Source organism: Abrus precatorius, unplaced genomic scaffold (genome assembly GCF_003935025.1).
Source record: "Abrus precatorius isolate BTA unplaced genomic scaffold, Abrus_2018 Scaffold8, whole genome shotgun sequence".
Taxonomy (NCBI): Eukaryota; Viridiplantae; Streptophyta; class Magnoliopsida; order Fabales; family Fabaceae; genus Abrus; species Abrus precatorius.
In genome coordinates this window covers 34,342,600-34,370,199 of record NW_020874428.1, presented here as the reverse complement: position 1 = coordinate 34,370,199, position 27,600 = coordinate 34,342,600, and the positions used below count along the sequence as shown (strand labels likewise).

Here is a 27,600-nt window from a genome sequence, read left to right as displayed (position 1 = left end):
GAAAGCGACACAATCCAAGCTTTTTTTCTGACCAACATTATAATATCAAAATCACCACCTAATAAACCCAACCAACAATTTTGGACCACGCTTTCATAGAAAAATCTGGAACTTAACGGCTCTCCCTTCTCTCTTTCACACTCCTTTCCACTCACTAATATAGTATAAACACACACACCAACATCATTTTCCCGACATATTCTAAGAATCTTCTCTCTCTCTTTCTCTCTCTTTGGTGTAAGCCACAAACAAACTTGCATCAGGTCTCTTAACATGTGGACTTGTTTGTGACTCTTACTTTGTAATTTTCATGCCTGCGAGTGCAAGTGCTAGTTGCTGAGTTGAAGTTACCACTTGCCCATAACTATTGTGACCATGTGTGTGCAAGAAGATGAGCAAGTTGATCAAGTTATTGAGAACAACCTTGATAACAGAAGGATGTCATGGCCTTTGCATTGTGATCTCTTGCATGCCCACATGGAAAACCGAGAAAAGGACGCTTTTTTTGGAGCTCCCACTAACAGGATCTTCGCTGCAAATTCATTTCCAGTAATTATTGGCTTCCCTGATCATCTTTGTCCATTTCTTCCTTCATGGGGTGTCATTTTTCTACTAGTTTGATTCTTTCCAAATAATTCATATGAAGTTTTATATGGTTGATAATCATTTCTATCTCTTATTTTGGTTTTTATCCTTTTTGTAATCTGAAAAAATATTCTCCACGATATAAGGCAAGAAATAAAGTTGTACGAAAAGCTTTTTTTTTTTATCTTCTGTTTTTTTGCTATGCAATGAGCTATTTTTAATTTATGGCTACTATTTCAATTAGTCTTCGTACACTTTAATAATACTTATTTGCTAATTCATGTTCACCTTTTTCTTTTCCTTTCTTCCTATGGTTAGTTCATGGATTCTTCTCTAATTGTCTTTTTCTCTAATTAGATTTTGGTTTGTACCCAGTATCCATCCCTATGGTTGTTCATCCTTTTCTTTGATGCTTCTTGTGTATCTTTGGTAGAAGAAAACCAGTGAATGAAATATGAGTCCTTAGGGTTACGTGATCCTGAAAATTCTCTCAGATGGGATTATCTTGGGATAACTGCTGGAACTGCTTGTGTTAGAAATTAAATAGTATTCGGGGATGTAGTGAAGATTAAATTTTGTGTACTTGGTAACATAAACGCATATGTTGATTGTGCTATCAATTGAATCAGCTTGCATTGCTGGCGTGTTAATAATGATCCTTTGTTTTGCGTTGGTATTTCTAAGATATTCTTATTTGTTAGCATAATTTGTTGGTTACTCGGTTCATAATGATTACTTTGCAGATATGACAGTTATAAACTGGTAAACTGAATACTTTTTTCAGGATTATGTTTTGTTTGTGTACTTCGTGAGAATACTTATCTGTTTCTTACCTTCATGGCTTTCTTGTGGTAGCTTATCATCTTCTGATTCTTAATTCTTTTGCTGTACAAGGCTCCTGTTATCTTAGCTCATTTACATTTTCTGCTGTGGTGCATTTTAGCTGGAAAGCATATGTGAGGATGCAGAGACTGTGGACAAAAGACAGAACCTGATGAACTTTGTCCCTACTCTTCGGTCTGGAGAGTGGTCTGATATTGGAAACCGCCCTTCCATGGAGGATACCCACATATGCATTGGAGACTTAGCAAAGAAATTTGGTAATACTGTGCTCAGCGAGGAAGCTATTTCCTTTTATGGTGTAAGCTATCTAACCGATTTTGCTATTTCCCAGTTCATAAATTTCATTTTATCCCATCCACAGTCATGTTGTATTTGTAATGATATATGGGAAAAATTCAAACATTTTCAATTCACCCCTAAATAGGAACCAGCAAGAAAGAAGAAAGTAGACAATGGTTTCTTGCATCAAGTGGTGAATAACTTAAAAGAAAGGTACCTTCTAATAAAGAGAAGTCGAGCATCCTGTTGTGTTCAGATTCAGTACGCAATGAGAAATTGTCTCATAGTTAGATATGTTTTTGCATCAGTAAAAGTGATCTCATTGCACAATGCTGTTGTTGTAGAAGTGATCTCATTACACAATGTGAATTCATTCCTTCAAATTTTACTCTCCAAAAAATTTAGCAAGGATCTATATTGAACTAGACAATGACCAGATAATATTAGATGATGTTATGAGTCAAAGTTAGTGATATATGGATTGCATTGTTTATTTATCTATTGCCGCAAATGCTGCTAATATTTAAGATTAAATACTTTAACGGGTTCACTAGATTTAGTGTTGAGAGTGTTTCCTTGTTTGAATTTTGTTGAAGGTGAGATGGGTGGGAGACTTTTCCTCATTGTTATTGTCATCCCCTTCCTCCCCCTTAGGACTTGTAGTTGTATATTTATTCCAAGTCTGACTTGACATCTTGTGAGTAAAGCAAATTATATAAGCTTGGAAATTTCACTCAGAACAAGATGATCTAAATATCTTTTTAGTCATTTTGAATAGGGGGAGAAACATGCACCCTTGTAATCAGGAATCAAGATTTAACATGTAAAGAGAAAATGGTTTGCTGGGCAGGTATTTGATGGACATGGAGGGAAGAGTGCTGCACAATTTGTTCGTGATCATCTGCCGCGGGTGATTGTTGAGGATGTTGACTTCCCTTTGGAACTTGAAAAGGTTGTCACAAGGTCATTTTTGGAGACTGATGCAGAATTTGCAAGAACATGTTCTATCGAGTCTTCCCTGTCTTCTGGTACAACCGCACTGACAGCAATTATATTTGGAAGGTGAGCGCTTGTTTCCGCTGTTTTCTGGTCTTTATAACCACAGCATAAACTTCAAAGCTCATATTTGTAAAATGACACACTGACCTTGATGTTAGATGCAGTGCCTAATAGCGCACGACTTGCATAAAGATTGAACCATAGCATCTCGCTGAATTATTTTGAATGGACATTTGATGAAGCTATTTCAGTGCTTTAAATGAGAATTTCATTATCTTGTGTATAGGACTTTACTTGTAGCCAATGCAGGAGACTGCCGTGCTGTATTGTCACGTGGTGGAGGGGCCATAGAAATGTCCACAGATCATAGGCCATTGTGCAATAAAGAAAGAATGAGAATTTTGTCCCTGGGTGGATTCATTGATGATGATTACCTGAATGGGCAGTTAGGCGTCACTCGTGCTCTAGGTGACTGGCATCTTGAAGGAATGAAGGAGATGAACGGAAAGGATGGACCATTGAGTGCTGAACCTGAACTCAAATTGATGACGTTGACCAAAGAAGATGAGTTTTTGATAATTGGCAGTGATGGTATATGGGATGTTTTTCGCAGCCAAAATGCTGTAGACTTTGCTAGAAGGAGGCTTCAAGAGCACAATGATGTGAACCAGTGTTGCAAGGAGATAACAGGAGAAGCAATAAAGAGAGGAGCAACAGACAACTTGACAGTAGTTATGATATGTTTTCACTCAGATCCACCACCTTCAGTAGTTGTAGAAAGGCCTAAATTTAGAAGAAGTATATCTGCTGAGGGACTTCAAAATATTAAATGCTTTCTAGAAGGATAGAGCATTCTTGTCTACAAGACATTATTTTTTTGGGCTAAGATTGTGTACATAAATTCATCTCTGACACTGAAAATAAGTGTTTTCCTGCTTCCTCTTGTCACTTATCCCTGAGGGGATAGAAGTAAGGAACATTAATACCATCATAAAATCGTATAATTATTTTTCCCATTGTTGTTGGGAAAGTGAGAGGCATGACTTGTCCATATTATGTACAATGTCATTTGTGTGCACATCATTGTATTGTGCTCCTACTGTTTTCTTTGTTTTACGGTGAAGCTTCTTACTGAAACTTCTATGTATATCTTTTTGTCCTTGATGGTTTTATTTTATCAAAATAGGTAAACAGGAATGATAGTACGGAGCTGAAAATTTCCAGGCCACATTTGGAACGTGACTTTCCTTTTGATTTCGATGGATAACGTGAATGGCATTACAAAAAATCATTAAACTTGCATTATTCTGTTCATGCAAATTTTCCAAAATGCTCTTATGTATGATTATCAAAGCCTCCAATCATGATAAAAATAAGATAAAATCTACGGCCTAATCACAAAGCGGTCTTGAAGGTAAACATAGAAAGCCAGCATAAATTGACGCGCCGTGAAGACTAGTCTATCACGCGAGTATAACCCGGAAATAGGTGGGCGAGTTATTTTCCAATAAGAGGTGCAAAAAAAGGTTACATCATTGACAGTTGCTGAATGGCTTGATGAAAACGAATCATGTGCTTGTACATTTGTATTAACCATCAGCTATTAGTGAGAAAGCGATATAAACATCGAGAGCTTTTTCAGCAAATCTCAATCAATGACACATTAGACACGCCTCTACCATCTGCAAAATTACGGGCCCGGACTAAATTATCAAATGTGTTTTGCGGCTTCTGTGCATTATGTGGTTTCACTGACTTCATTAAAAGTAGAATTTTGTTGAACCTATAGAGTATGCACTATGCAGGCGTTAAAAATACAATCATTGTACAATTTCCGTAATATGGCGAGGAAAAAAGAGAAACATGTTAGTACTACTACACGATCAATATCATCATAAACAAAGAATTACAGATACAAAAGACTACTCTATTTCAATAGCATAGGAAGTGACCCAGTTCGCGAAATAGCTGCGCCAAATCCTGCAACTCGCAAAGCAAAGCAAAGCACTTATAACTTAGCTTGCATCGCATATAATGGGACCGGCTTGAAGGCCCGAACTTCTGAAGAAAGGCATGAAAGGAAGATCAAATCGGACAGAAGCTTTTACACAAAATCACATCATTTGTTGATGAAGGTCCGCTGCCTGCTGTGCCAGTTCCACCACCATAGCCTCATCAAAGAACTTACTTATGCTTACATCCTCACTCATTCCCTGCAAGATTTAATGCAAGAGTATTGTGTATTAAATGCTTTGCAGTCGCAACTAAACAGAGATGCTCTTCCCCCAGATATTTCACAAATATTCGCTGTAGCATTCCTCTAACTTCAACTTTGCATGATTGTCTACAACTTTAAAGAGATATTCTTTCTATTTCACTTTTCTTTCTCACAAAAGCAAATAATTACTATAAAGGTTTCAACATAAATGTGGAATACCATTTTCATAAGACCTCTGTCTGAGGAAAAAATTTTAAATAAAAAAATAGTAGAATTTTATGAAAGTTAGTGAGTCCTAAAAATAAGAAGGAAACGGCAGTACCTTTCTACGCCTTGTCTTTACCATAAACTCACGGGCAAGATGCTGGATTGGTGCTGGTTCAAGAGGGCGCAAAACAATGTTTTTGTCCAGAGGATCTCCAGGAACAATAGCCCAATGATCAAAAACTGACAGGCAAAATGCTTGACCTTGTGTATGGTATCTCAAATCTGTCTCAAAACCAAATGATTCTATCACAGGCAGAAATGCCTGAGATAATTGGTGAACAAAGTCAGCAAATCAAATTTATGATGTACATACTCAAGCTTGTACTCGATATCTTAAAAACATGGCAGTCTGAGGAGGCAACATCCATTAAAAAAGTTTATAGGTAAATGTTAGCCACCAACCTTAACAATGTAAGCCGGTGTGCCTGGTTGAGGAACATCAGCAGTAACATGTCCACGCCTACGAGATAATACAGTGTAGATTGCAGATACACAATCTATTGGTGTTTGAATCTGATGCAAAGGCCAGAAGAATAACATCACTACCCAAGCAAGAATCAGTGAAAATAATAACATTATTGTTCTCAAGACTCTAAAATTAGAGGAAATAAAAAATAATTGTTTTATTAGTTTCCACAAAAATTCTATTATTCCTGACATATTAGATTTGATCATTAATTAAAATTAAGTGTTCAGCTTATTAGGTCATACACAGGTCTTTACACAATTGTCAATTGGTCAAAATGATAGATACCATAAATGATTACAATCAAATTTGATATGCAACCAACACTGAAGTTTAGCTAGTATGTACCTCTACGTAATATACTGGTTCCATAAGCCGGGGGGTAGCCATAAGGAAAGCTGAATAGGCCACCCGTCTTGCGGTTGGAATGATCTGGCCAGATCCCCGATGAAGTGGTTCAGGGGCAATCCTTGCATCAACAATCTTGAACTTAACATTTCTGATTGGCTCATCACACAGAGGTCCTTCTCGTGCACCCCACTGAAATCTGTCAAATGACATTAAAGCTCATAATCAATGCACAACCAATTAATCAATAAATATATAAACAATTCAAAGTATTGCATGTTTACCCCTGAACAATGGAATCCTTCACAGCATTCAGCAGACTCTTGTCAACTTCAGTTGGTAGGGTATCATCTAACAAAATATTGGGGCCCTGCATTATACTTGTAGATGTTACACAGAGCTTGGTAGAGACAGAGAAAAGTACACCCATTGAGAGATTTACCTGCTTATCAGGGCCAAATGCCCAGATAGATCGTGCAGCAAGCAGATCCCAGTCATACTTAGTCTGAAAGAATTCACCTAGTTTCTTTCTATTCCAGTCAGTGCTAACAACACCATTCTCTATGTCCTCTGCAAGACCTCTTTCTAATGGCTCAGCAATCTAAAGAATGATCAAGGTTACCATGAGTGATGAGAATAATGATCAAACTCAGATAAAAAGGTATTCTTGAACAAAGCCATTTACCTACCATAGTTATTTTATTCTTCTTGTTTGGTGTTTCGGCAAAACATTTCATTGATGAAGATTCAACAACAGTTTCACAAAATGAGACAACAGGATCTGCTACCTACAAAAGCAAAGGAAAGGATAATGTTCAGCAAAGAAACAGCTTCACCTTTAAGTCAATGTCTAACCCAAAAGAGAACCAAAAGTAAATGAGTGAAGAACTAGATAGGGGAAACAGTAGATAACCTTGACTTCTACTTCAGAATAAAGCTCTCTTAGGTCCTTCATAATTGAATCCAAGTACAGCTCACCAGTCCCCAATATAGTGTGTTCCCCAGACTCCTCAACTTTAGTAACTGCAAGAGGATAACTCTTGCTTATTTTCCTCAGGCCCTCCACCATTTTTGGCAACTCACTTGGATTCAATGGTTCAGTAGCTGTTTTTACTACTGAGAGAGTATTGAACTGAAGAGGCCTGAATATATATACATCCTCATCATAATCAACATTACAAAGGGTGGCAGTTTTCATGATTGAAGCATCCACACCTTCAATTAGAACCCAAGAACCAGGAGGAGCCTCAGCTATTGGCATCCTATCGCGAGCTTGATACACCCACAACTTTGTTACTTCTTTTATAGTCATGTCTTCCTCGTCATCTGGTGAGTATCCTTCTCCAAGAACACGTACGGTCTGTCCTGTCTGTATCTTGCCACTATAAACTCTACCAAATGCATCAAACACACTGCAATCAGATTTTGGATACAATTTAGTCACATTAACCATTAGGGGGCCAGAAGAATCGCATTGTGCCATGGCTTTGTAAATAGATGAGTCCTTAGGCCCAGTATACGTATGATCAACTTTCTTAATTGCAGCTTCCCTTGGTGAAGGTATATGCTGGACAAGCATGTCAGTGAAACCTGAAGCTGGACCAAAAACTGAGCTACAAGCCAGCCTTAGCAAGGGCCTAACATTTAATCTATAAGCTGCATTACTCAGAGTGACTCCAAGTTCAGCAAGTGTCGTCTCAACACTCTTTTTATGCTCCCCGATAACTTGGCTATATATCTTGTAAAGCGGCTCCAGCACAAACTCAACAAAAGATCGTTCCCCACCACTGGCAGGGGGTTTCTTCTTGAAGGCTCTGGTATCTGGGTGAAAATAGTAGTCTCCCCAAAGACGAGAAGCAAACTTATTAGCTTCCAAAGGAATCCCATGCAGCTTCCCATACAATTTAGCGAATGATTGCAACGTAAATGACCATCCAGCAGTGGCACTAGCAAAACAAACATTCCCAGCAACCGGATCCACAACTTGAACATCACCAGCAATTGAGGAAGCAGCAGATATGTGGGTATTAATAACTTCCAAAGTATGCCTCAGTTTATGATAAGCATCCTTGGGCGGCAATTTAAGTTCAGTTATGAGCCTGTCAACCTAAAACCAAAGCATTCAACAATAAGATCACAACTCAAACTCTCCCTTAACGTTAACAACAAGAAATCACTTACCTTATTGATTACAACAACAATAGGCAGTCTCTCCTGAATGGCATGGCGTATAGCCCTCTCAGTGTTTACCTACAAATCACAATAAGTTGAACTAAAAAACTCGATGCTTCTACAGCTGCAATCAACAAGCATTAACAAAAATGAAATCACATGTAATGCAATACCATCACTCCTTCAGCAGCGTCAACAATCAAAACAGCACCATCTGCAAGCCTCAAAGCAGCAGTCATTTCATCAGAAAAATTAACATGACCAGGTGTATCCATAATATTACACAAATAAGACTTAGAATTGCTATCTTCAAGCACAAGTGACATTGGAACAGCCTTAATCGAAATCCTCCTCTCTTGTTCATCGATCCTAGTATCAGTGTAGCGCGTGTGCTTCTCACTCTGGGAATCGAAAGTGGACATGTGGTGCGTCTGCTCCACCAGCATGTCCATGAACACAGTCTTCCCATGCTGCAAGTGCCCTACAAGAGCAACATTCCTCACGAGAGTAGGGTTCGACATGAGGCCAAGTAAGAACTGCGAGGAAACGTACGTGGAAGAGTCCTTCACTCCAACCTCGAATTTTATGTTCCTCACTGGCTTGATAATCGGTTGCTCCAGGGGTTGTTCATCTTCGTCCATAACTAGGGTTTCGACGTCTTCGCCGTAAACCTCTTCGGCGGTGGGGTAGTACTTCTTGTCCTCCGCGAGGACTACTTGGTTGTCCACCATGTCCACGTCGTTGGAGGCTGTTGTGATCCATCCGTTGCTTGGACCTTCGCCGTCCGATTGAGCGTCTGCGTCGTGGGGCTCGTCGTCGTTGTCGTCGGCGTCGGCATCTCGGTCGGAGTCTTGGTCGGAGTCGATTTCGGGGCCGATGTAGTTGCCGAACTCGTCGTATAAGCTATCGTCCATGTTGGAATGTGGAGTGTGGAAAGCGCGAGAGAAGAAGCGGGAATTGCTCTCACCGTCGTTTTGAGCAGAGAGGGGTTTTAGGGTAACGAGAAACCAAGGGACTAGACGGTGGGGGAGATCACATTTCAAATGGGCTGGCCCAGGCCCAATGGATACAGGCTACGGCCCACGGTAGGCACCATGTGAACATTCAAGAATTATAATTTTAATAATAATCAAAGTGATTTGTTGAAAGGAAAATTGATGAAACTGAATCTTTTAAATAGTTACGACACTAAAAATTGAATAATCAACGCAAAAATTATTCAAATCCGTTGTTAATAAATAGTAGAATTTAAAAAAGTTTTAACATGTTTTTATTATTTAATTTTAACTAATTATAATTCATAAAATCGTTTTTTTTTAATTTATTGAGTTTCACACATTATTTCGAGAGCGTATTACTGATTAGAGGATATTGAAAGAAATAATGGCATGACTAATACGCATGAGAGATGAACAAATTTACCAGTTGACACACAAAATTTGTATCGCTTTAGTAAAAAAAAAAAAGTCTTTTAGGTGATTTAACATTTTTATTGCTAATGTTTATCTTAAAACTAATCCAAGGAATGAGCGTTGCAATAGTATTTTGACACAAAATGAACATTAGAAACTCGTTATACAAAATTTTCTTACAATGCAGTCTTTTTTTCCATCACATGAGACATTTATCTTGCTCTCTTTTCTTTTCTTTTTCTATTTCTCTCGTGTTATAATGTTTTGTACACCCCTATTGTACCAGAAAAATATTATTAGAGATAGATCTGTTTAACTTGAAGACGAATCAATGGTCATATTAATGTTTAAACTTTATCAACAATTTGGTTTAGCTTGCGCATATCACGTTAATAGTTGAATGTGTAAAATCCAGACTCGCAAAAATGAAACCTAGCTAGAGCTCCCATTTCACAGATACATGCATTCCCAGAGAAAGATTAAAATAGACAGACTAAAAAATTGTAGTTTGGTATGAGTTCTTAAAATTTGTTGTGCCCTTCACTTCCAGAATAATAATAATCGCCGCATTATCTACCATTGTTGATCATGATGATTGTTGACAAGCATCGTTGCCCATGTTATTACGCCAGTTGTCCTCTTTCACAACATGATGCATATCACGGTATCAAACATTCCAGGTACATACAACAACTTACCATAATTAAACTCAAAAGTCAGAATCATACGTAGCACCGTTTTTATAATTTCCTACATGCAATTCGGAGATCAATATATTTAATGCAACTATATACATAGAAAGCATATCCCTTTATTTATTATTCAAGCGATATACACAACATAAAAGTATATCACACGAGAGATATATGATAAATATTGACAGTGGTGGAACTATGAAGCGTAAAGTGGCACTAAACCTACGATTTTGGCGTTGTAATGGATAAAGAGTTCAAAAGCACTAAAACATTCAACAACACATATTCATGGATACACGCGATAATTATCAATGTACTCAAGTTTATAACATCAGTGGCGATGGTGGTGTGGAGGCCCGGGTGGCCCAGGAGGCCCAGGAGGAAGTGGTCGGGGTCCAGGAGGTGGAGGTGCTGCTGCAGCTGGAGGTGGCGGAGCAGGCCCAGTATGTGGGGGCCCTGGTGGCCCGGGGTGGTGGCGTGGGCCTGGGCCACCTGGTGGTGGTGGATTGTGCATGTTGATTGCTGCTTTCTCTCTGTTCTTGAAATGATGAACAAGTGGCCTTCTACGTTATTGAAATATAGTTAGTGATGGAGGAATTTAAGCCTATGCTTTCTACAATACACTAGAGAAGTAAATGAACCCTTGTCTTCAACAATCTACTAGTCAATGTCCATGTATATTTTTGGTAGTTGGGTAACTAACATTCATAACAGGTGTGGAATTCAAACGAGTTTCAAAAACTAATTTACAATTATTTTATATATTTATTATAATATTTAATAAAAAAATTTAAAATATAATCAAATATCAATAATAAAATTACATATTTAAAAAATTTCAATCTATCTAAATTTTAAAAAAATATTATTATCATAAACATGAAATATTATTCAATAGTTAAATTAATAAAACTTAATATTTATAAAAACTTAATAGTTAGAGTCGTTGCTAAAATAACTTAATCTCAAAGGAAGAAAAAACCACATCAATGACGTGGAACACGTTTCTATCACTTGTTAAAAATGCAAAAACAAATGTTGAATAAAAAACATTTTAATTTTTTGTTTTGTTATACACTACATGTGTTTATTAAGTTTTTAATTTTATAATTCATTAACAAATATTTTTGCAGGACCATGATTAGTGTGATACAAGAACGAAAACAACACGTAGCATGCTATAACTGAGTCGGCGCACAAATATGAAGCTATTTTAAAAAGCAAGTTGTTTGATTTTGTTTAAGTAATTAATAATTATTATGTTAGTTTTTTAAAATATATATTTATTATTTTAATTAAATTATTTTATTTTAATAATATACATAAATTATAAATTTGCAAATATTTATTAATTTTTTGTTAAGTCTATAACTTATTTACATCTATCTATAAATTTTACAGTATTAAATATTACATTGTATAATTTTTATAATGACAGAATTTTATTTAATATTTTTAACTCATTAAATTTTATTTAAATAAAATATTTAAATTATTTTAATAATAACATATAACTTGACAAATTTAATTTGTAATACTTTTGTTGTTAATTTTGTTTTTTATTATAATATTAAAAATATTTATTGAACATGTAATAATAATGTAAAAATTTTCATAATTAATCCTTAAATAAAATTATAAAATAATATACTAAAAAAAATATTTATTTATAAAATTATATGAATACAATTTTTTATTATAAATTAGTCATTATTATAATACAAACAAAAAGTTCAACAAATATCTAACTTAATTTGATAATAAATTATTAAATTTATGTAATAGTTTAATAACAATTATTTAATCTAAAAATTTAATATTATATAAATTTATTTATTTATTTATTAAGTAATCTTATTTATCTATAAATTTAGAGTAAAAAAAATTGTATAAATATTTTTTTAATAAATTATAATTACTTTTTAAAAATAATCAGTTCATTAATTAATATTAACTTGTTTAATCTTGTAGGTTTTTTGGTATTACGAACTTTTTATATGATAAACTTTTTTATTCTAACCCACAAAAAATTAAGTTAAATTAATTTGCATCAATTTATTTTACAACTAAATTAGCTTATTGAAGTAAATGGCTAAATATATCATTAGCGTTCATCATATGACCCAAATTATCTTTGGCCATTTAGCTATAAGGTAAACCTCGAGTTCTGAACAGTAACATAAACTTTTTTTTTTTTTTCTTTTGTGGATTGAAGAAGATAGTTTTTAAACAAGGACAAAGGGAAAAAGTAAAAAGATAAAAAAAATCAGTGATCATTTTTGTTACGTTTCTTGAATAAATTACAAAAGAAAATGCGACGTTGTACCCAATTTAATTGAAATAAAGTGACACGAATGCTTTGTTTACGGTAAAAAGAAGAAACGGACAAATATATTAATCGACAAAGTCAATGGTGTCCCGTATACAACATCGTCTTGTTTCGCACATAGGAAGTAGTATCGTGTTGTTGTTTGTCTCCAAATAACTCCATTTTGATTGAAGCTAAACAACTGTGTTTTGACCACTGTGGCAATTATTATGCTCCATTATCATCGATCTCCTAATATTGCCCACCACACCTAACCCTTATTATATAAAAGAAAACAAAAAACACAGGAGAATTTTATTTGGTATGAGCTGTTGTGGATTCAATTTGATGATTCTCCAAACTGTCTTCTCTTAATAATATTTGGCTATTTCTTTTTACTTTTCCTTCTAAGCCAAACATAGTCCAACGTAAATAAAGCACCTCATTCCTCATTTCCTCATGTTATATCCATTTTGGTCCGGTCAAAAATGTCATTAATTTTTTTTCACATTCTTCTTTAAACCTAACGGTGTCAGGTAATATACTATTTGAAACTGTTTGAATTCATTAGAAAAAAAGAAAATGGTAAAATTAAAAAGGCAAAGACGTTAAGAAAAGAAAAACACTGCATGCACTGTTTGAATTTGTTGCCTCAAATGAAAGAAAGTTGAGAAATAATTGAAATTGAAGAAAAGCTCCAAGTTGGTATGCTTTCCATTGTCATCAAGCAATAACAATAAGCGTTCACAGGCATCCACATCTCATATCTACTTGTGTTGTGTGCCTCTCATCTTCTCTTCTCTCTCCAAGACATGGGTTCGGCTTCAAGTCGACTTGGTTCTCGCCCTTCTTCTCCGAGGGTCAACCGCTTCAGTTTATCATCTCTTCTATGTGGCACCTCCACTTCTCGTTCCATTTGCCAGGTGCCCTTTTCTCTCTTTCCTTCAAATCCCTTGTTATGTCCTTTTTCCTCAATACCCATTTCGTTTTTCATGCTCATGGACATTTTTTCAATTCAAAAATTTGATTTTTATCATCTGGGGTTGATCCATCCGATCCCCTTTTTTATCTCATGGACGAGGATAAAACGTATGTAGTCTGTTGCTTTTAAACCTGGTAGCCCTTTCTTCTTTGAAATTGATGTGCAAATTTAATTTTTTGAAGGGTCAATCATTCGAACTTGGCTTATAGTTATGGATGGCTATTTTGTAAAAGTATAGGCTTTTTGATAAACTAATTGATTTCTTCTTCTTCTTTTTTGAATTGGTTGTGGTAGATCATCTTACGTACATGAACTTGTTTGCAGTTTATGGGCTGTAGTGATTATCATAGTTGATGGAGTTTTTAGAATCTGACAATTTTTTAATTGATTAATGATTAATCCGGTTTGACTCATAGCATATGAGCTTAGTCAATGAAATTATCTGCTGATGTTTATGTTATCGTTCTTTGTCGGAAATATGGGATTTAGCGTATTGTTATTGTATCTCCCAAGTTGATTTGATTGATTCAGGGAATGGTTCGAATCTCGAACATCTTGAGAAATTAAAATATCACAATTTATAAGCTTTTGAATTCAACTCTTTCTCCATTCACTGGCTGGTAGTGGCACTCCTTTACTTTCTATTGATCTGCCTAAATTTTTGGAGGCATGTAGGTGTATGATTTTATGCATCTCACATCTATACAACGATGCATATAAAAAATCATATCTGCTCTTAACTTGTTGACTACTCTCGCGAGGAAAACAATTTATGAGTATGACTTGAAATTCTATGCACAAGCCATGTTATTTCTACTGGTCTCACACATGTTGCATTAAATAAATACTCAGAGAGTGATAGATACAGGAAGTGACAATCTTATATTGTGTTTTTAGATGGAAGAACGTTCATCTGAATTTCAGGTTGATTCAGCAAGAGAATTTGATGGTGAAATTCAGAAAGACATTGAGGAATCATCTTTATCACGTACAGAAGCTAGAGTTAGCTTTGGTCCCCGTGCTGAAACTTCAACCTCCCCTGATATTAGAAATGAGTTATACGGTAATACTACTGGTGAAGGTTCTTCCTTAAATGTTTCAACAGGTAGTCAGAGAGAGCTCTTGTCTGAACGTAAGGAGCTAGTCCCTCTTTTTAAGGTAAGTGTTGGTCATAGTGGTCATGAATCATATAGTGATAGTAGCAATGCAGCTAGTACTTCATTTGTACAACAGCAGTCTTCAGATCCGGTCTCTGTAAATGTTTCTGCTAACAAGGATGCAGTCAATGATGTTGATGATCCAGTGGTTAGTGGCACCTCTCAATTCTCTCTTGAGACAACGCTTCCAAGAAGTTCAACCCCTCAAGTGCATGGGAATTCAAGTTCTGGTGAAATTTCTGTTGAGAATCAAACTAGTTCATTCATATCTATCCAGAATTCGTCTTCCAATCCCGTTGCTCAACTTTCAAACTTAGCAGCAACTTCTCAAGTTCCAGAAGATGAACTCCGTCGCGAGACAATACCTTCTGGTTTAGGTATTCTTGTGTCCAATCGTGAAAGAGGGCAGGGAAATGACAGTGTGCTTCAAGTTGATGTGGTCACTATATCTTCCAACATTTTGTCTGGGAGCAATGCTGATGCCAATGATCATGATGCCAGAAGGAATGGTAGAAGGTTATTTTGGGATGCTTTTTCACGACGTAGTTCTAGAAGGCTTGGTGATTCTCCAACCATTGTCTTCTCCACTGGAGGTGCTGATGATCCAGGATCGATGGATCGATGGATGGTTGATTTTGGTGGTGATTTGTCAAATGATGGGGTTGGAGGTGCTTCTGGATATATGGGCAGTAGAATTCACAGATGGAATGAACGAATGCAGCACTCAAGATCTGAGGTGATTCTGAAAATTATGTGTATAGAATCATTTGAATTGCTTATGTCACCTACTTGCTTTTGTTAATTGTGTTTGTGATTCCCTTAATGTTACTCAAGCTGTTTAATTGGTTTTTCTAGATCTGGGAAAGGCTTCGTGGTGGCTTTGATGAGATTGGTCGGTGGAATTCTTCATGTCCATTAGGACTCCATGCAGATGATATGTGCTCATGTGAGTCTTCCCCAATGGCTGAGGAGTCTAGCACCAGAGCAAGTATTTCAAGAATAGTCATGCTAGCTGAGGCTCTGTTTGAGGTTGCAACCTTCTCTCAAATGTCATACCTTTTCTGCTTGCTCCTAGCTTTAATTCAATTTAGCTTTCACCATTGTCCTAATTTTTTCTTGCACAATTTAAAGTTTGTCATAATCTTTTGCTTTATATTTTATGAATTTAGTTTACATTTGATTCTTGCCGTTAGTTGGTGAAATCTAACTATAATACCATCGATAGGGTAGCGTGCTTATTGGATAAGAGAGTTCTGAGTGCAGATGCTCTAATAGATTTGTTTTTCATCCTCTTTTCTACAGTCTCATATTTCCTGATCATTGGATATCTGATTTTGGATTTCATGATTAAGTTAGGCCATTTTAACTATAATTTTGGTCTGCTTTAATCAGGTGATTTCTGTAAGAAAAAAACGACTCTTATTCCTTTAATCCTTATGTAGTTATGGTAATGATTTGTAGTGCTTAGATGTCATCTAATGTTTGGAGACCTTTTAGGATGGGGTATGCCATTCCCCCTATTCTGCAAATTAAGAATGGATATACAGAAATTTCTAGTAGAATAAATGATCAAATAATTTAGGATGTTGTTCTATTTTATGTTCTAAATTGCTTTAGTTCTTGTCATCATGAACACCCAGGCTTGATTGGGTTTATCATAATATTCACCTCTGTAAAGTGGTCTTCATATTCTTAACCTTATATCCTTTTTTATTGTCTGCAGTATTTCTCATGTAATAATTTCTTTACATTTAGTAAGATGTAAAATCTAGCTGCGATTGTTTGATATTTTTAAGTGTCTTAACTCTTAATAAAATTGTACCTTAAGTGGAAAGCCTTCAACTCAGATAATAAAATGGTGGTAGGCATTGCCTTATTACGTCAGGTACAGATGTTTTGTGCGTGAAGACTTCTGCTTTTCATATAATAATTGATTTGAATCAATTGTTTTCTGGTTTCCTGTAAATTGCCTGTCTAGGCACAGTCATTTGGCTCAAAATGGCCGTGTACTTTGCTAGTGGACTAAGTATGGACCAAAACCAATTCACGCATTGCCACATTTTTCCTATGCAGGTTTTAGATGAAATCCATCGGCAACCTGTATCACTTTCTCTATCCATGGTCTCGCTCCCTGCACCTGAATCAATTGTGGACTCCTTCCCTCTGAAATCTCACAAAAAGGTTGATACAGCTGATGGAGGCAATGATACTGAACAGTAAGTCTCCTAATCCCAATTATCTTGAGCATATAGGTGGGCGTGAATATTGTCATTAGACGTGTCACTGTGCTTATGGTTAGTTAGTCATTGGATTTGCATGTTTGGGTTCACGGTAAAATGTTACAAAATCACGTTCATTTCATTGTAACGTAATTCTGCAGAAAATTTTGACATTTGGTTGCTTTTGACTAAAATTAATTTTACTTTCAAACTCCCATTTGAATTGTGATAAATTGTTCCATTTACGTTGAAAATTTATATTGTTTTGTTACAAACTTACTTTTAAGAAAAAAGTTTCAAACATAAATTCTATCACTTTAAAAGTATTTTTAAGTGAAACCAATTTTATAAAATCAAGTTCATTCAAAGTCAAGTTTAAATCCCCATAAAAACACATTAAACCACCTTTTAAACGTAAAAATTATAACTTGTAGTTTTAGAATGAATTGATGTTTGAAGTCAATCTAAACATGTTACTCAATGTCGGTGTGGTTATGATAGTTTGTTATGGCCTTGAACGCTTACATGAAAGTCGTTATTTATTTAGCCGTTCAAAGTTGTTCTTTTTTCCAATATTATTAACCAGTAATTATCATTTTGGTAGATGTTACATATGTCTGGCAGAGTATGAAGAAGGGGACCAAATACGAGTTCTTCCTTGCAATCATGAATACCACATGTCGTGTGTCGATAAGTGGCTTAAAGAAATACATGGGTACTGTCATTAGAACCAAAACTCGTCATTTTTTCTCATTCTTTTCATGTTTTGCAGTTATCATTTTATAAATAACTACTTATTCTGCTTTTCTCTTTTACAGTGTATGTCCTCTTTGTCGTGGCAATGTTTGTGGAGGGTTCACAGAGTCTTCTGCCCACTCAGAAGTGCCGTCTCATTGACATTGTATATAGGAATGTAAATATTAAAATTCAGACTAAACTCCCTCTTGGGTCCTCTAAAGATACACTTGACATCAAATTGGTCTTTCAAATATTTGTGTCATCAAAATGGTGTAAACTAATGTCACATGAGTTTACTGAAAGACTATTTTGATGTCACTTAAATTTTTTCAAGGACTATTTTGACATAACAAATCTTTGAGGTGTATCTTTGAATAGCCAAAAGTGATAATTAGAAAGTGTTTAGTTCAACTTATTCTGGAAAATAATTGCATATTTTTATTAGCTTTTGGAGAGAACTTCTAGACAATAAAAGTTTATTTTTAAAAAATAATATCTTCCCAAACAGACACTAATATTATGTTTTTTTTTTCCATTAATGAGATGAAAGGAAGCAACATGAATTGTAAAGAAACAAAAAAAGAACATGAAAAGAGGTAAGAGTAAAGAAATAAATTGGAATTTCATTTAATTTTCCTTCATTCAACCCCAACAGGGAACTTGGACATGTAAATGATTTTCGAATTTTATCCTCCCTTGTGGCAAATAAGGGGACTTGCCCACTTGATTCCTGCCTCTATTTCTCTGAAGGAATGTTTCGTTCAATTTTTTTTAAAATAAGAATCTTAAATTGTGAATAATAGACTTGTCATGCTCAATATCAATATTAAATATTTAATAAAAATAACTGTACGTTCCAATAAAAGATTCTTGTTAAGGTCGAATTTTTTTGTTAGTACTCATGAAAATATTCTGGAGGATTTTGTTAAAACATTTATAAAGTTATCAAATCATGATTCTTAGGAAATATAATTCTTAAGAAAAAAACAAGATCTTACATACGAAATGTTCCCTTGTATTCTCAATGCGCAAACATGGTGTAAGTATATATGGAATGGAAGTGTGTGGTTTTGTTTTAGTGCTTTGTCCATGGCTGAATCCATTTCATGATCATCTTACGTCAAACAGGTTTTGTTATAGTGCATGTTCTGATGATTTAGGAAACATCAAGTAATAATTATGTTGGACCATTGAAGGAGCAAAAATAATGACTAAGGAAATGAAGAGACGATTCGAAGAGTTCAACGGTACTCTCCTTGGTGGCTTTAAAAGTGTGCAATGGCTTTTTACTGGTTACAACGTTAAACTTAAACATGCTCACTTTACATGGATTCATGTGTGAAATGAATCAAGTTACAAAATGTGCAATGACGCTTTTTAAACAAACGTTAAATTTGAAAAAATTGTTAGGTGACAAAATGAAGAAGAAAGCTGATTTATCACTATAAATGTTTGAAGAATGGAAGAATAATTGATATAAAGAAAGTAGGATCATCATCGATAATTCAGACAGTAATTACTAATTACAAGTCCTAGTGGAAGAATAATTGATATAAACTTAACACGTTATACGGAAGGATTTCCTAGTGGAAGCTGATCCAGACCTCAGCTTAGTAACCATGAGAAAATGGGTTGATGTTACTGCTACGAAGTGAATTATCATGATTAACAAAAAGGTTTGGATGGATGTTTTCGTTATCCTCAAATGTTGTTGTCCACCGCTTTGAGTTGCCATGTTTCTCTCTAGCAATGTTGCGCATGTTTTCCATTTCTGCAACATGGTCTTTGAATTCTTTTTTCACCACATCCAGCACAACATCACCGTACCGGTCACACCACGATCTTCATTCAAATATAGTTGACATGTATGAAAAAACACCATAAGCAACACTAACTAAAAAACACTGATAACGGAATGAATACATATATGAAATTAAGAGAAGTTTTGTTGACTCACTTGGGAAAGTAATTTTTCAACTCGGCCTTGTCCACTGGAATTCTGGTTGAAATTGCTTCAATCTGATCACTCCTGTTTGTACACAACAAAATCAAACTGCTAGTATCAAATTTTTAATGCAAATTATGCTATAACTAAGGAAAATGTCAAGAAGATACGATTTTAAAAATTCAAAACTAGCGAACTTTTATTGAAAAATAAGTATTTATATCAAAAGTATAAAAGGGTAATAACAAATACTTATCTTTAATAAAAACTTAATATTTTCATATGCTTAAAATTAGCTTGAAGGATTGATCTTAGTAAACCCGACCAGAAAATACTTACGAAAATTTAAGATTGGGGTTTGTGCTGCTAAGTTCTGTCTGGATTCTTGCCAACTCCTTCTTTATCTTGTCCCCCAAAACCTAGTTGTAATGCACAAATATTTTGCTCAACATGTCCACAAGTAGCACAAATCTTTCTTCTTTTTTTTTTTTTTTTTTTGAAAAAGCAAACTAAAAAATTGAAATAGATGAAGGATCTAAAACCTTGTCTATGAAAAAATCAGATGGGGAACCATCAGAATGCAACTTCTTCTTTATTAACTTGGTGTCAGGTCCCTCTCCAAATGTCCTTGCAGAAGGCTGAGAGGAAGCCAAATAGGCCTCACTATCAGACCTTTCAGTAAGAGGCAAAGGAGCTGTCTCATCATCTGACTCATTTCTCTTCCATTTCTTGAACCCTTCAAACCCCCAATGTTTCTTAGCTGATTTCCCTGATCTTTGATCTGGGTCAAGGCCTTCACCATCTCCCTCTCTGTGCTCCTTATTATAAAACAAAGTCCTAAATGGTTTTCTCTTCAACTTGTCCAAACCACTACTTTCCTTCATGGGTTTTGGAGGCCCACTTTCCTCCATAAGAATTGATCTTCCTTCACTTTGTTTTCCCTTTGACTGAACATCCCAGAAGGGGTTTTCCTTTGAATGTCCCAATTCGTTTCTGGTACACGGAGAAGGTGAATCAAATATGCTCTTTTCTGTCCCATTTTTCCCTGGTTTGTAAGAAGAGACAAAGCTAAAAACCGAGGCTGCTTCTTTAATCTGCTTCATAGCTGATCCCTGATTGGATTTGCTCTTAGAACTCAAGTTCTCTTTGTTCACCTTCTCATCCTTCAAATCAATCACTGACCACTCTTCTTCTGAATTCTCTTTTAGGTCTTTAGGCCTTGCCACGATCACATCTCTTGCCTCAATCTGAGCCCCTTGAACTGCTAATCTTTGAAGCAATGGCCTTTTAGAAGAATGATACTCTTCTTCAGAAATGCACTTGGCATAAAGGAGTTCCTGGCAAGGTTAAAATTTGAAACCAACAAAGCCAAAAAAATTAAAATTGTTAGAAACCCTTTTTCTAACCTGCCCAACATCGTAATAAAAAATTATATATAACAAAATTTTAATAAAAATTATATAATCCAATATTGCACGAGTTAAACAACATTGTTGAAGTATTCTGAGCCTGAAAATTGAGGCGAATGACACTGACCTGTAGAAAGAGAAGTTTATCTCTTAATATGACAGGATGTTCTTGTTCAGGAGGAGAAGCAATAAGGGTCTCAAGCATGTGAATTCTGAAAGCTGAAACCTCAGTTTCAGGCACAATCCCTTCTTTGTGAAGACCCATCAGGTTCAACACTTGGTGGAAAGAGTCTTGCTGCCACTTAAGGTTATCTGATTGTAGCTTTGACAATTTATGCTCTGCTGCAGGTAAAGATCGTTTCTTGAAGCTGAAGGGAAGAATGGTTTTGCACAGTGAAGTGATTGAGTCATGGAGGGTTGAGTAGTAGGTGGGTGTGTAGTAGGAGTATACCATTTTGGTTGAAGGTGTTTTTGCTTTCTCTACAGAGAACGCTACTTTTGTGGCAAAAGAGTAATAATCCTTTGTGATGTTTGGAGAATTGAAAATGGTGTCGGAAATTATGGGTGCCTTGTCTGTGTTTTCAGATTTTGAATTTCGGGGCGTTGAGCTAAAACGGTCACTTCATGCTGCAAACTAGCCGTTGTGAAGAATGGGGTGAAACTGTTAAACACACGTGCCTAGCGCCAACGTCGTCGTTTCGTTCATTATTTCGATTGTTTCAACGGCATCGTTTTCGGAAAACTAAATGCATTCTTGCCCCGATATGAATTCGTTTATATTTTTAATTAAATTGTTTTGTTTAAAAATATTTATAAGCAATTATATTTAAATATAATTTAAAAATAAAAAATTAAATATTTTGAATAAATTAATTAATTACATATATAACGACATATAACAATTAAACTAATTACCTATTCATTATGATATAAAAACAATTATTATAATTTAAAATAAATATGTAAATGACACTTTAAATTTATTTATTTTGTAAATATATTACTGACTCGTTATTTATGATATTTAATAGCATTTAAATTGTATTAATTATCATTATAAATTGCTTTCAGTTTGAAATATTAAATTTATGGTCTATATTATAGTCATTTATCAATTGAGTAAATTTGTAATAACATGTTTATAATATTTTCTATTATATTTTTATATAATCTTTTAAATTTCCTCATAATATTTTATGAATATATAATGTACCAGTGTTTATTTTAAAAAATTTATTTGATTTTTTTATCAATAAATTTATCATTTTCTCATAACCATATATTATATATTTATCTTATTTTTTAACTACTATTTAGTCCAAAACGAAAATTAAATAATAACAATAATAATAATAAATTTAATAAAAAATAAATTCTATTAAATGTTATGCTGCTATTGTCAGCTGAAAAATGACACGTATTTGGAGGGGGGGGGGGGGCTAAAAACTAAAAGGAGAAAACACAGTAGAAACTTAAAGAAATGGAAATCCACATAAATAAGCCTCTTTTTTTTCCTAATAAAAGGATAGAGAGATGAATTGAATGAGTGGAATTGGTGTATGGTTCAGAAACAAAAATGAACCAAGTGGACAATCCATAGAGTACAACAATTTCATGAAAGTTAAAGAAGATTCACAAAAGACCAAACAGAGGATTTTCATTTCTTCTTCCTTCCTCCACACTCAATCACTTTACATGCTAACATTATTTGAAAACAATAAAAGGATTTTCATTTTCCTTCTAAGATGTAAATTGGTGCCACAAAGCATGAAAAAGGGATTTCCTTTTTCGGCTATAGCGTTTGTTTTCCGATTTCATATGCGCCGTGAACCTCTCATCCAATCTCCGTTTGGCTTCCATGGCGGCTCCTCCCAGATTCTCTTCTGGGCATGCCCCGTTCAACGCGCTTCTTTCCACTGAAGAGGAGGACGAAAAGGGGGTTTGGAGGTTCCTAATATACAAACAGAAAGAGCGTGACGTGGAATCGCGAGTGGGCATGGATGGTGAATAAGAGGATCCTCCTCCACTGTGATGTAACCTTCTCCTTCGAGCACATTCAACTCCTGGAAGCATTCCACTCATGACTTTGGTTTGGTTGAGAACGAAGTTGTTGTAGTTGTCTCTGCTCACACACAAAGAGAATGGAATAATAATAAGAAATGAGGGACAGCGACACGAAGAAAAGTAGATGCAAGGAAGGCACTTTGCAACATCCTCGAACTTTCGTTTTATGTTCCACTTTCCACGCACGTATCTCGAGCATAGTCAAACAAATGGAATGTAAATTCTGTAACCTAACCTAATCAATACTTCAATTAATTGTTATTATTTATTCATGGATCTTTCCATTTTATTTTTTATTTTCTCAAGTTGCTACAATTGTGTTATGAGTCGCAATTTTTAATAGGTTAATTGTTTTGCTTCGCTCAATTTCAGTCCAAAATTGACCACTCGTCTTAACATGCTTGGAATGGAAAATGATACATTAAAATTAAATATATTATTACTAGCAAATACATGTTATTTTCCTTAATTTATGATGATTCACAAACTTTTCTTTAATTTAAAATGCTTATACAAGGAACCAAAAATTTATTAGTTGTATGAAAACATAATAAAATAAATATTTTACGAACTAAAAACAAAGGGACTTTTTTTCTAGCATTAAAGGGCCTCTAATCCAATTCACATCTCAAATCAAAACATTTGTGAATATTAGGCCTGAGCCAGCCTAAACATAATTGGATGTTGACAAAAAAAAAAAAAAAAAAAAAACACTAAAAAAACAAAAGGACTAGATCATCGATACCTCTCCTAACCAATGAAATTATTTTTGTCACCGATCAAATATCTTCTTACGTACTTTGTCACTTAACCATCTTCCTATAAATTTTGCTGTGACATATCATAAATGGCATTTCCTCAAATTGATTTTAATAATATAAACTCTGCCTTTTTTAATTAATTTCAATTTAATGTAAATCTAAACTTCATTCTTAAATAAAAATATTTGCATATCTATAATAAATATATTTTTTCAATTTAATCTATAATCTTAAATTTGATACTTAGAAAATATATAATTAAGTTTTAATATTTTATTTTATTTTGCATGATTGAAATATTTATAAATGAGACCTTTTTTAGTTTCGAAATATTTATTATTTAAATTACTCCTTTGGACGAATACACTTGTGTTAAATGTTTAAAAAATATTAATGGAAATTTTATAATTTAAAAAATAGAAATTATTCTTTTTCTCGTTACATCATGTAACTTTTTTTTTGTATTTGTTATTTGATTTTACAATTTTAAATTTGAAATATAAATTTTATTATTTTTAATATACAAATTATTTATTATTTATTTAATTTTATTAATTATGATATGTTGTTTTTCAACAATTGAATATTTATTTTTAAAAAATTTATAAAATATTATACAATATACCTTTATTTTTTAAATTTCAATAATACCTGTAAAGTATTAAAAATTATTAAACAAATATATACAATTAAAATATTAAGAAAATCATTAATAGAACGCGTTTAGATAAAACGATTTTAACAACATGTTGACATTTAATTAAATATAACTTTTACGGCATCTTGAATATAAAGAAAATATTTTTTATTTTTACGTAAAATAATTATAAATATTAATATTATATTAAATATCCATAATAGAGATAAGTAATTTATCTTTAAAATATATAAATATTTTTATTTTATAAATATTTAAATAATTATAACTATTAATTTAAGATATCCTTTTGATTAAATGGTAGCATGATAAAACAATTTGAATATTGTTTGTATCAGTATATTGTTTTCAGAAACACCTTCGTTTCGATAAACTCAGTTACATTAGTTAAATTCGATCCTAATTTGGTTCATATATTGTTGATTTTTATTTTTAGAGACGAATTCAGGTGAATTCAATGATCTGATTGAAAAACAAATAACTCCTTTTATTGTAGAATATTAATAAATTTAATAATAAAAATCAGAATAAATGATATTTTGCTCATCGAGTGAATAAACAATAAAATAAAAGTGTCAAAAACAGTGTTATTTAGCTCGACTCGAGTGCTTAAGTCTAAATTGTGAGGTCTATCAAACTAATTAAAAAAAAAACTAATTTTTTTTATTGAAGTCCAAAATAAAAATAAAAATAATCAAACTTATATTTATATGTAAATAAAATAAATAAATATAAATCTAATAAAACATAAACTCGTAATTAAAAAAGAAGTAAAATTATTTTAAACTTCATATTTTAAAAAAATCCAACCGAATTAATTATATCAAACCAACTAACGGTGCTTGGCTAAGGAAAACAGTTGACACTGAATATAAATCTGGTCCCATTGATATTTAGAACCTCTCGGATAAGATTATGCACCAGAAAATACGACAATAATGAAGAAATTGAAAAGTTTAAGGGGAAAATACCTTTTTTGTGTTTCTTTATAAGTAGATGAGATTTTCATTAGGAATGGTTGAAAAGATTGAAGGACTATTTTAATGAAAATCCATTTGCTGTAGTTGAAAGGAAGAGAGTTAACCTTTTCTTTATTTTGGCCCCTTTATGAAGATTACCTTTCCTTGTCTCTGGTGAATGGTCCTTTTCCTTTGTTAGTGGTGACAAGACATGCGTATAATCTTTTACAAAAATCAATTTCCAATTTCAATATTGATTCTTCAACAATGGTGTTTTTCTTTCCCTTCCTTTTTATGCATAATATAAAATATAGCTTAGCATTTTGTTCAACAACCTACAATAAATATTTTTGCAATTTTTATTCGAACACACGTACAAATTATCAATTAATTTGATTTTGTTATCAGGAAATTGTGATTTAAATTATCACAAACTAAATGCGTGAAATGTACTTTAAAATTACAAAATTGTTCTAGTTTTGTTTTATTACACTTCAATCGTGCATTATCACAGACACGTGTGTAAGTAAATTATGCTAATATTACATAAAATGACATTGTAAAAAGCTTTAAAAAATATATCTATTTATAATAAGGTAACGCATTACTTTTTATATGTTGATTATGTAAAGTGTTTTACATCATAACGAATCATGTTTAAACATAGAAAAAAAAAACATAATTATCCTTCGTAAATAATTTATGAGTAAGTTGGATATTTGTTTCAAAGACAATGCTAACTATATATTTTATAACACATTATTTATAACATATATATTTTTTAAAATTTAATAAAAATTATAAAAGTTTCATTATTTTTTATTCATAAATTACTGTTTTTCTTGGTATTTTTTTATTTTAATTAATAATAAATAGTAGGTTATAAAAAAATATATATTACCAATATTTTTCGTATTTTGAATAGAACTATCGTTGTGTTATTACTGCATGTTTCTTAATTTATACTGTTTTTATATATAAAAAAAGTAATAAAGAGATAACTCTAGTTAAATATATTTTTTAAACATCATAAAGGGAGATGAGTATCTGGAAATCGTTTCAATTATAAAGTAATCAGATTTTAAGTCTGAGTTTAATTTCAATGCACAATTGGGATATAAGAACGTTAGTAGTATAATTTAATCAGTGTTATTCCATTTATTTAATATTTCATAGCATGTAGTTAAACTTATTAAATGAGATATGAATACAAAATAGGGTTAATAAATGCACGATTTAAATTTAAATAATTTGTATTTATTGTATCTTTATATTTAAAATTAATTAGGTAATGATAAATTTTAATAAATGTGAAAGATGCTACTTTATAATAACACAACTAAATTTAATAAAAGAGATGTTTCGTTTGTTTATGTTGGTAACAGAGTTACAGAGAGTCGTTATATTTATATAATAAAAATGACAACGTGTGTCGTCTTAAATTTGAAAATTGTGTGTATAAAATATAACTTTAAAACTGAAAATTATGTTTCAGAACTTTTTTGTTGTTGTTGAGGGAACTAGAGAATATGTAAAATCGGTTAAATATACTGTAAAGATTCGATGTGCCTATTTATAATTTATAAATTAATTAATTGAGTCGATATAAGGTTAACAATGATAGAAATATTCTATTGAAAAATATTATTTTAAAATACAATATTAATATATATTTATTAATAAATACATTTTTTAATTATTCAAACTTGACTTTAAAAATAAAACTAATAACATAAAAATATTTTTTTATAATATATTAACAAAAAACCGTTAAAAATAAAAGTATTGATCTTTTTAAAATATTCGAGGTGACTAATAAAAAAATACAATTTTAACGTGTGTCTAAAAATATAAAATAATAAATAAAATAATTTTATTAAAGCTATAATATACAATTACAGAATTTTTTTTAATTTATTAAATTTTATAATCATAAAAAATATGATAATTTTTTCTTACACATTTTATATGCATCTTTAAAAAGTTAAATAATTTTTATAATGCCTTATAAACTAAGAGAGTATTCATACATTTTTACATGTGAAATTATTATTGTAATTAATTTTACATTAAATATATATAATAGAGAGTTTAAATTATTAATTTATTTAATTTA

The 27,600-nt window shown here is 32.9% G+C and overlaps 4 protein-coding genes across 8 annotated transcripts; 2 read left to right on the top strand and 2 right to left on the bottom strand.

The window, feature by feature from the left end:
- The first annotated feature begins 191 nt into the window (after positions 1-191).
- Positions 192-3,932, top strand: LOC113847672 (probable protein phosphatase 2C 27). Of its 2 annotated transcripts, none has more exons than XM_027476909.1 (4): positions 192-549; positions 1,529-1,726; positions 2,558-2,769; positions 2,993-3,932. In XM_027476909.1, the coding sequence occupies exons 1-4, from the start codon at positions 376-378 to the stop codon at positions 3,552-3,554; spliced, it is 1,146 nt and encodes a 381-aa protein (XP_027332710.1). In that variant the 5' UTR covers positions 192-375; the 3' UTR covers positions 3,555-3,932. The 2 variants fall into 2 exon arrangements, with proteins under 2 accessions (XP_027332710.1, XP_027332712.1); XM_027476911.1 differs by lacking the exon at positions 192-549 and adding an exon at positions 727-746.
- A 252-nt stretch (positions 3,933-4,184) lies between these two features.
- LOC113847671 (110 kDa U5 small nuclear ribonucleoprotein component CLO) lies at positions 4,185-9,270 on the bottom strand. Of its 2 annotated transcripts, XM_027476908.1 has the most exons (10): positions 8,351-9,270; positions 8,187-8,255; positions 6,919-8,112; positions 6,695-6,793; positions 6,448-6,606; positions 6,290-6,375; positions 6,006-6,204; positions 5,594-5,704; positions 5,247-5,453; positions 4,185-4,919 (listed from the first exon to the last, which is right to left on the bottom strand). In XM_027476908.1, exons 1-10 carry the CDS (start codon positions 9,089-9,091, stop codon positions 4,821-4,823), a joined length of 2,964 nt encoding a protein of 987 aa, XP_027332709.1. In that variant the 5' UTR covers positions 9,092-9,270; the 3' UTR covers positions 4,185-4,820. The 2 variants fall into 2 exon arrangements, with proteins under 2 accessions (XP_027332709.1, XP_027332708.1); XM_027476907.1 differs by having other exon boundaries at positions 4,487-4,919; positions 6,290-6,606; positions 8,351-9,159.
- Positions 9,271-13,216: 3,946 nt separating this feature from the next.
- Positions 13,217-18,224, top strand: LOC113847140 (uncharacterized RING finger protein C4G3.12c-like). 3 transcript variants are annotated; one of them, XM_027476035.1, is made up of 6 exons: positions 13,217-13,515; positions 14,472-15,467; positions 15,587-15,760; positions 16,805-16,947; positions 17,555-17,665; positions 17,769-18,224. In XM_027476035.1, exons 1-6 carry the CDS (start codon positions 13,405-13,407, stop codon positions 17,845-17,847), a joined length of 1,614 nt encoding a protein of 537 aa, XP_027331836.1. In that variant the 5' UTR covers positions 13,217-13,404; the 3' UTR covers positions 17,848-18,224. The 3 variants fall into 3 exon arrangements, with proteins under 3 accessions (XP_027331836.1, XP_027331837.1, XP_027331838.1); XM_027476036.1 differs by having other exon boundaries at positions 13,241-13,515; positions 14,499-15,467; XM_027476037.1 differs by lacking the exon at positions 15,587-15,760 and having other exon boundaries at positions 13,241-13,515; positions 17,769-18,106.
- A 4,175-nt stretch (positions 18,225-22,399) lies between these two features.
- On the bottom strand, positions 22,400-23,307 carry LOC113848153. The gene has a single exon (XM_027477548.1). It carries the CDS (start codon positions 23,122-23,124, stop codon positions 22,783-22,785), a length of 342 nt encoding a protein of 113 aa, XP_027333349.1. The 5' UTR covers positions 23,125-23,307; the 3' UTR covers positions 22,400-22,782.
- Positions 23,308-27,600: the final 4,293 nt, after the last annotated feature.

Coding starts and splice junctions, on each gene's coding strand:
- LOC113847672 (XM_027476909.1), top strand. CDS start 376: ATGTGTGTGCAAGAAGATGAGCAAGTTGATCAAGTTATTGAGAACAAC. Junction 550..1,528: donor TCGCTGCAAATTCATTTCCA/GTAATTATTGGC, acceptor GGTGCATTTTAG/CTGGAAAGCATATGTGAGGA. Junction 1,727..2,557: donor AAGCTATTTCCTTTTATGGT/GTAAGCTATCTA, acceptor TTTGCTGGGCAG/GTATTTGATGGACATGGAGG.
- LOC113847671 (XM_027476907.1), bottom strand. CDS start 9,091: ATGGACGATAGCTTATACGACGAGTTCGGCAACTACATCGGCCCCGAA. Junction 8,256..8,350: donor ACGCTGCTGAAGGAGTGATG/GTATTGCATTAC, acceptor TGTGATTTGTAG/GTAAACACTGAGAGGGCTAT. Junction 4,920..5,246: donor TAAAGACAAGGCGTAGAAAG/GTACTGCCGTTT, acceptor TAAATCTTGCAG/GGAATGAGTGAGGATGTAAG.
- LOC113847140 (XM_027476035.1), top strand. CDS start 13,405: ATGGGTTCGGCTTCAAGTCGACTTGGTTCTCGCCCTTCTTCTCCGAGG. Junction 16,948..17,554: donor GGAGGCAATGATACTGAACA/GTAAGTCTCCTA, acceptor TCATTTTGGTAG/ATGTTACATATGTCTGGCAG. Junction 17,666..17,768: donor TGGCTTAAAGAAATACATGG/GTACTGTCATTA, acceptor TCTCTTTTACAG/TGTATGTCCTCTTTGTCGTG.
- LOC113848153 (XM_027477548.1), bottom strand. CDS start 23,124: ATGAGTGGAATGCTTCCAGGAGTTGAATGTGCTCGAAGGAGAAGGTTA.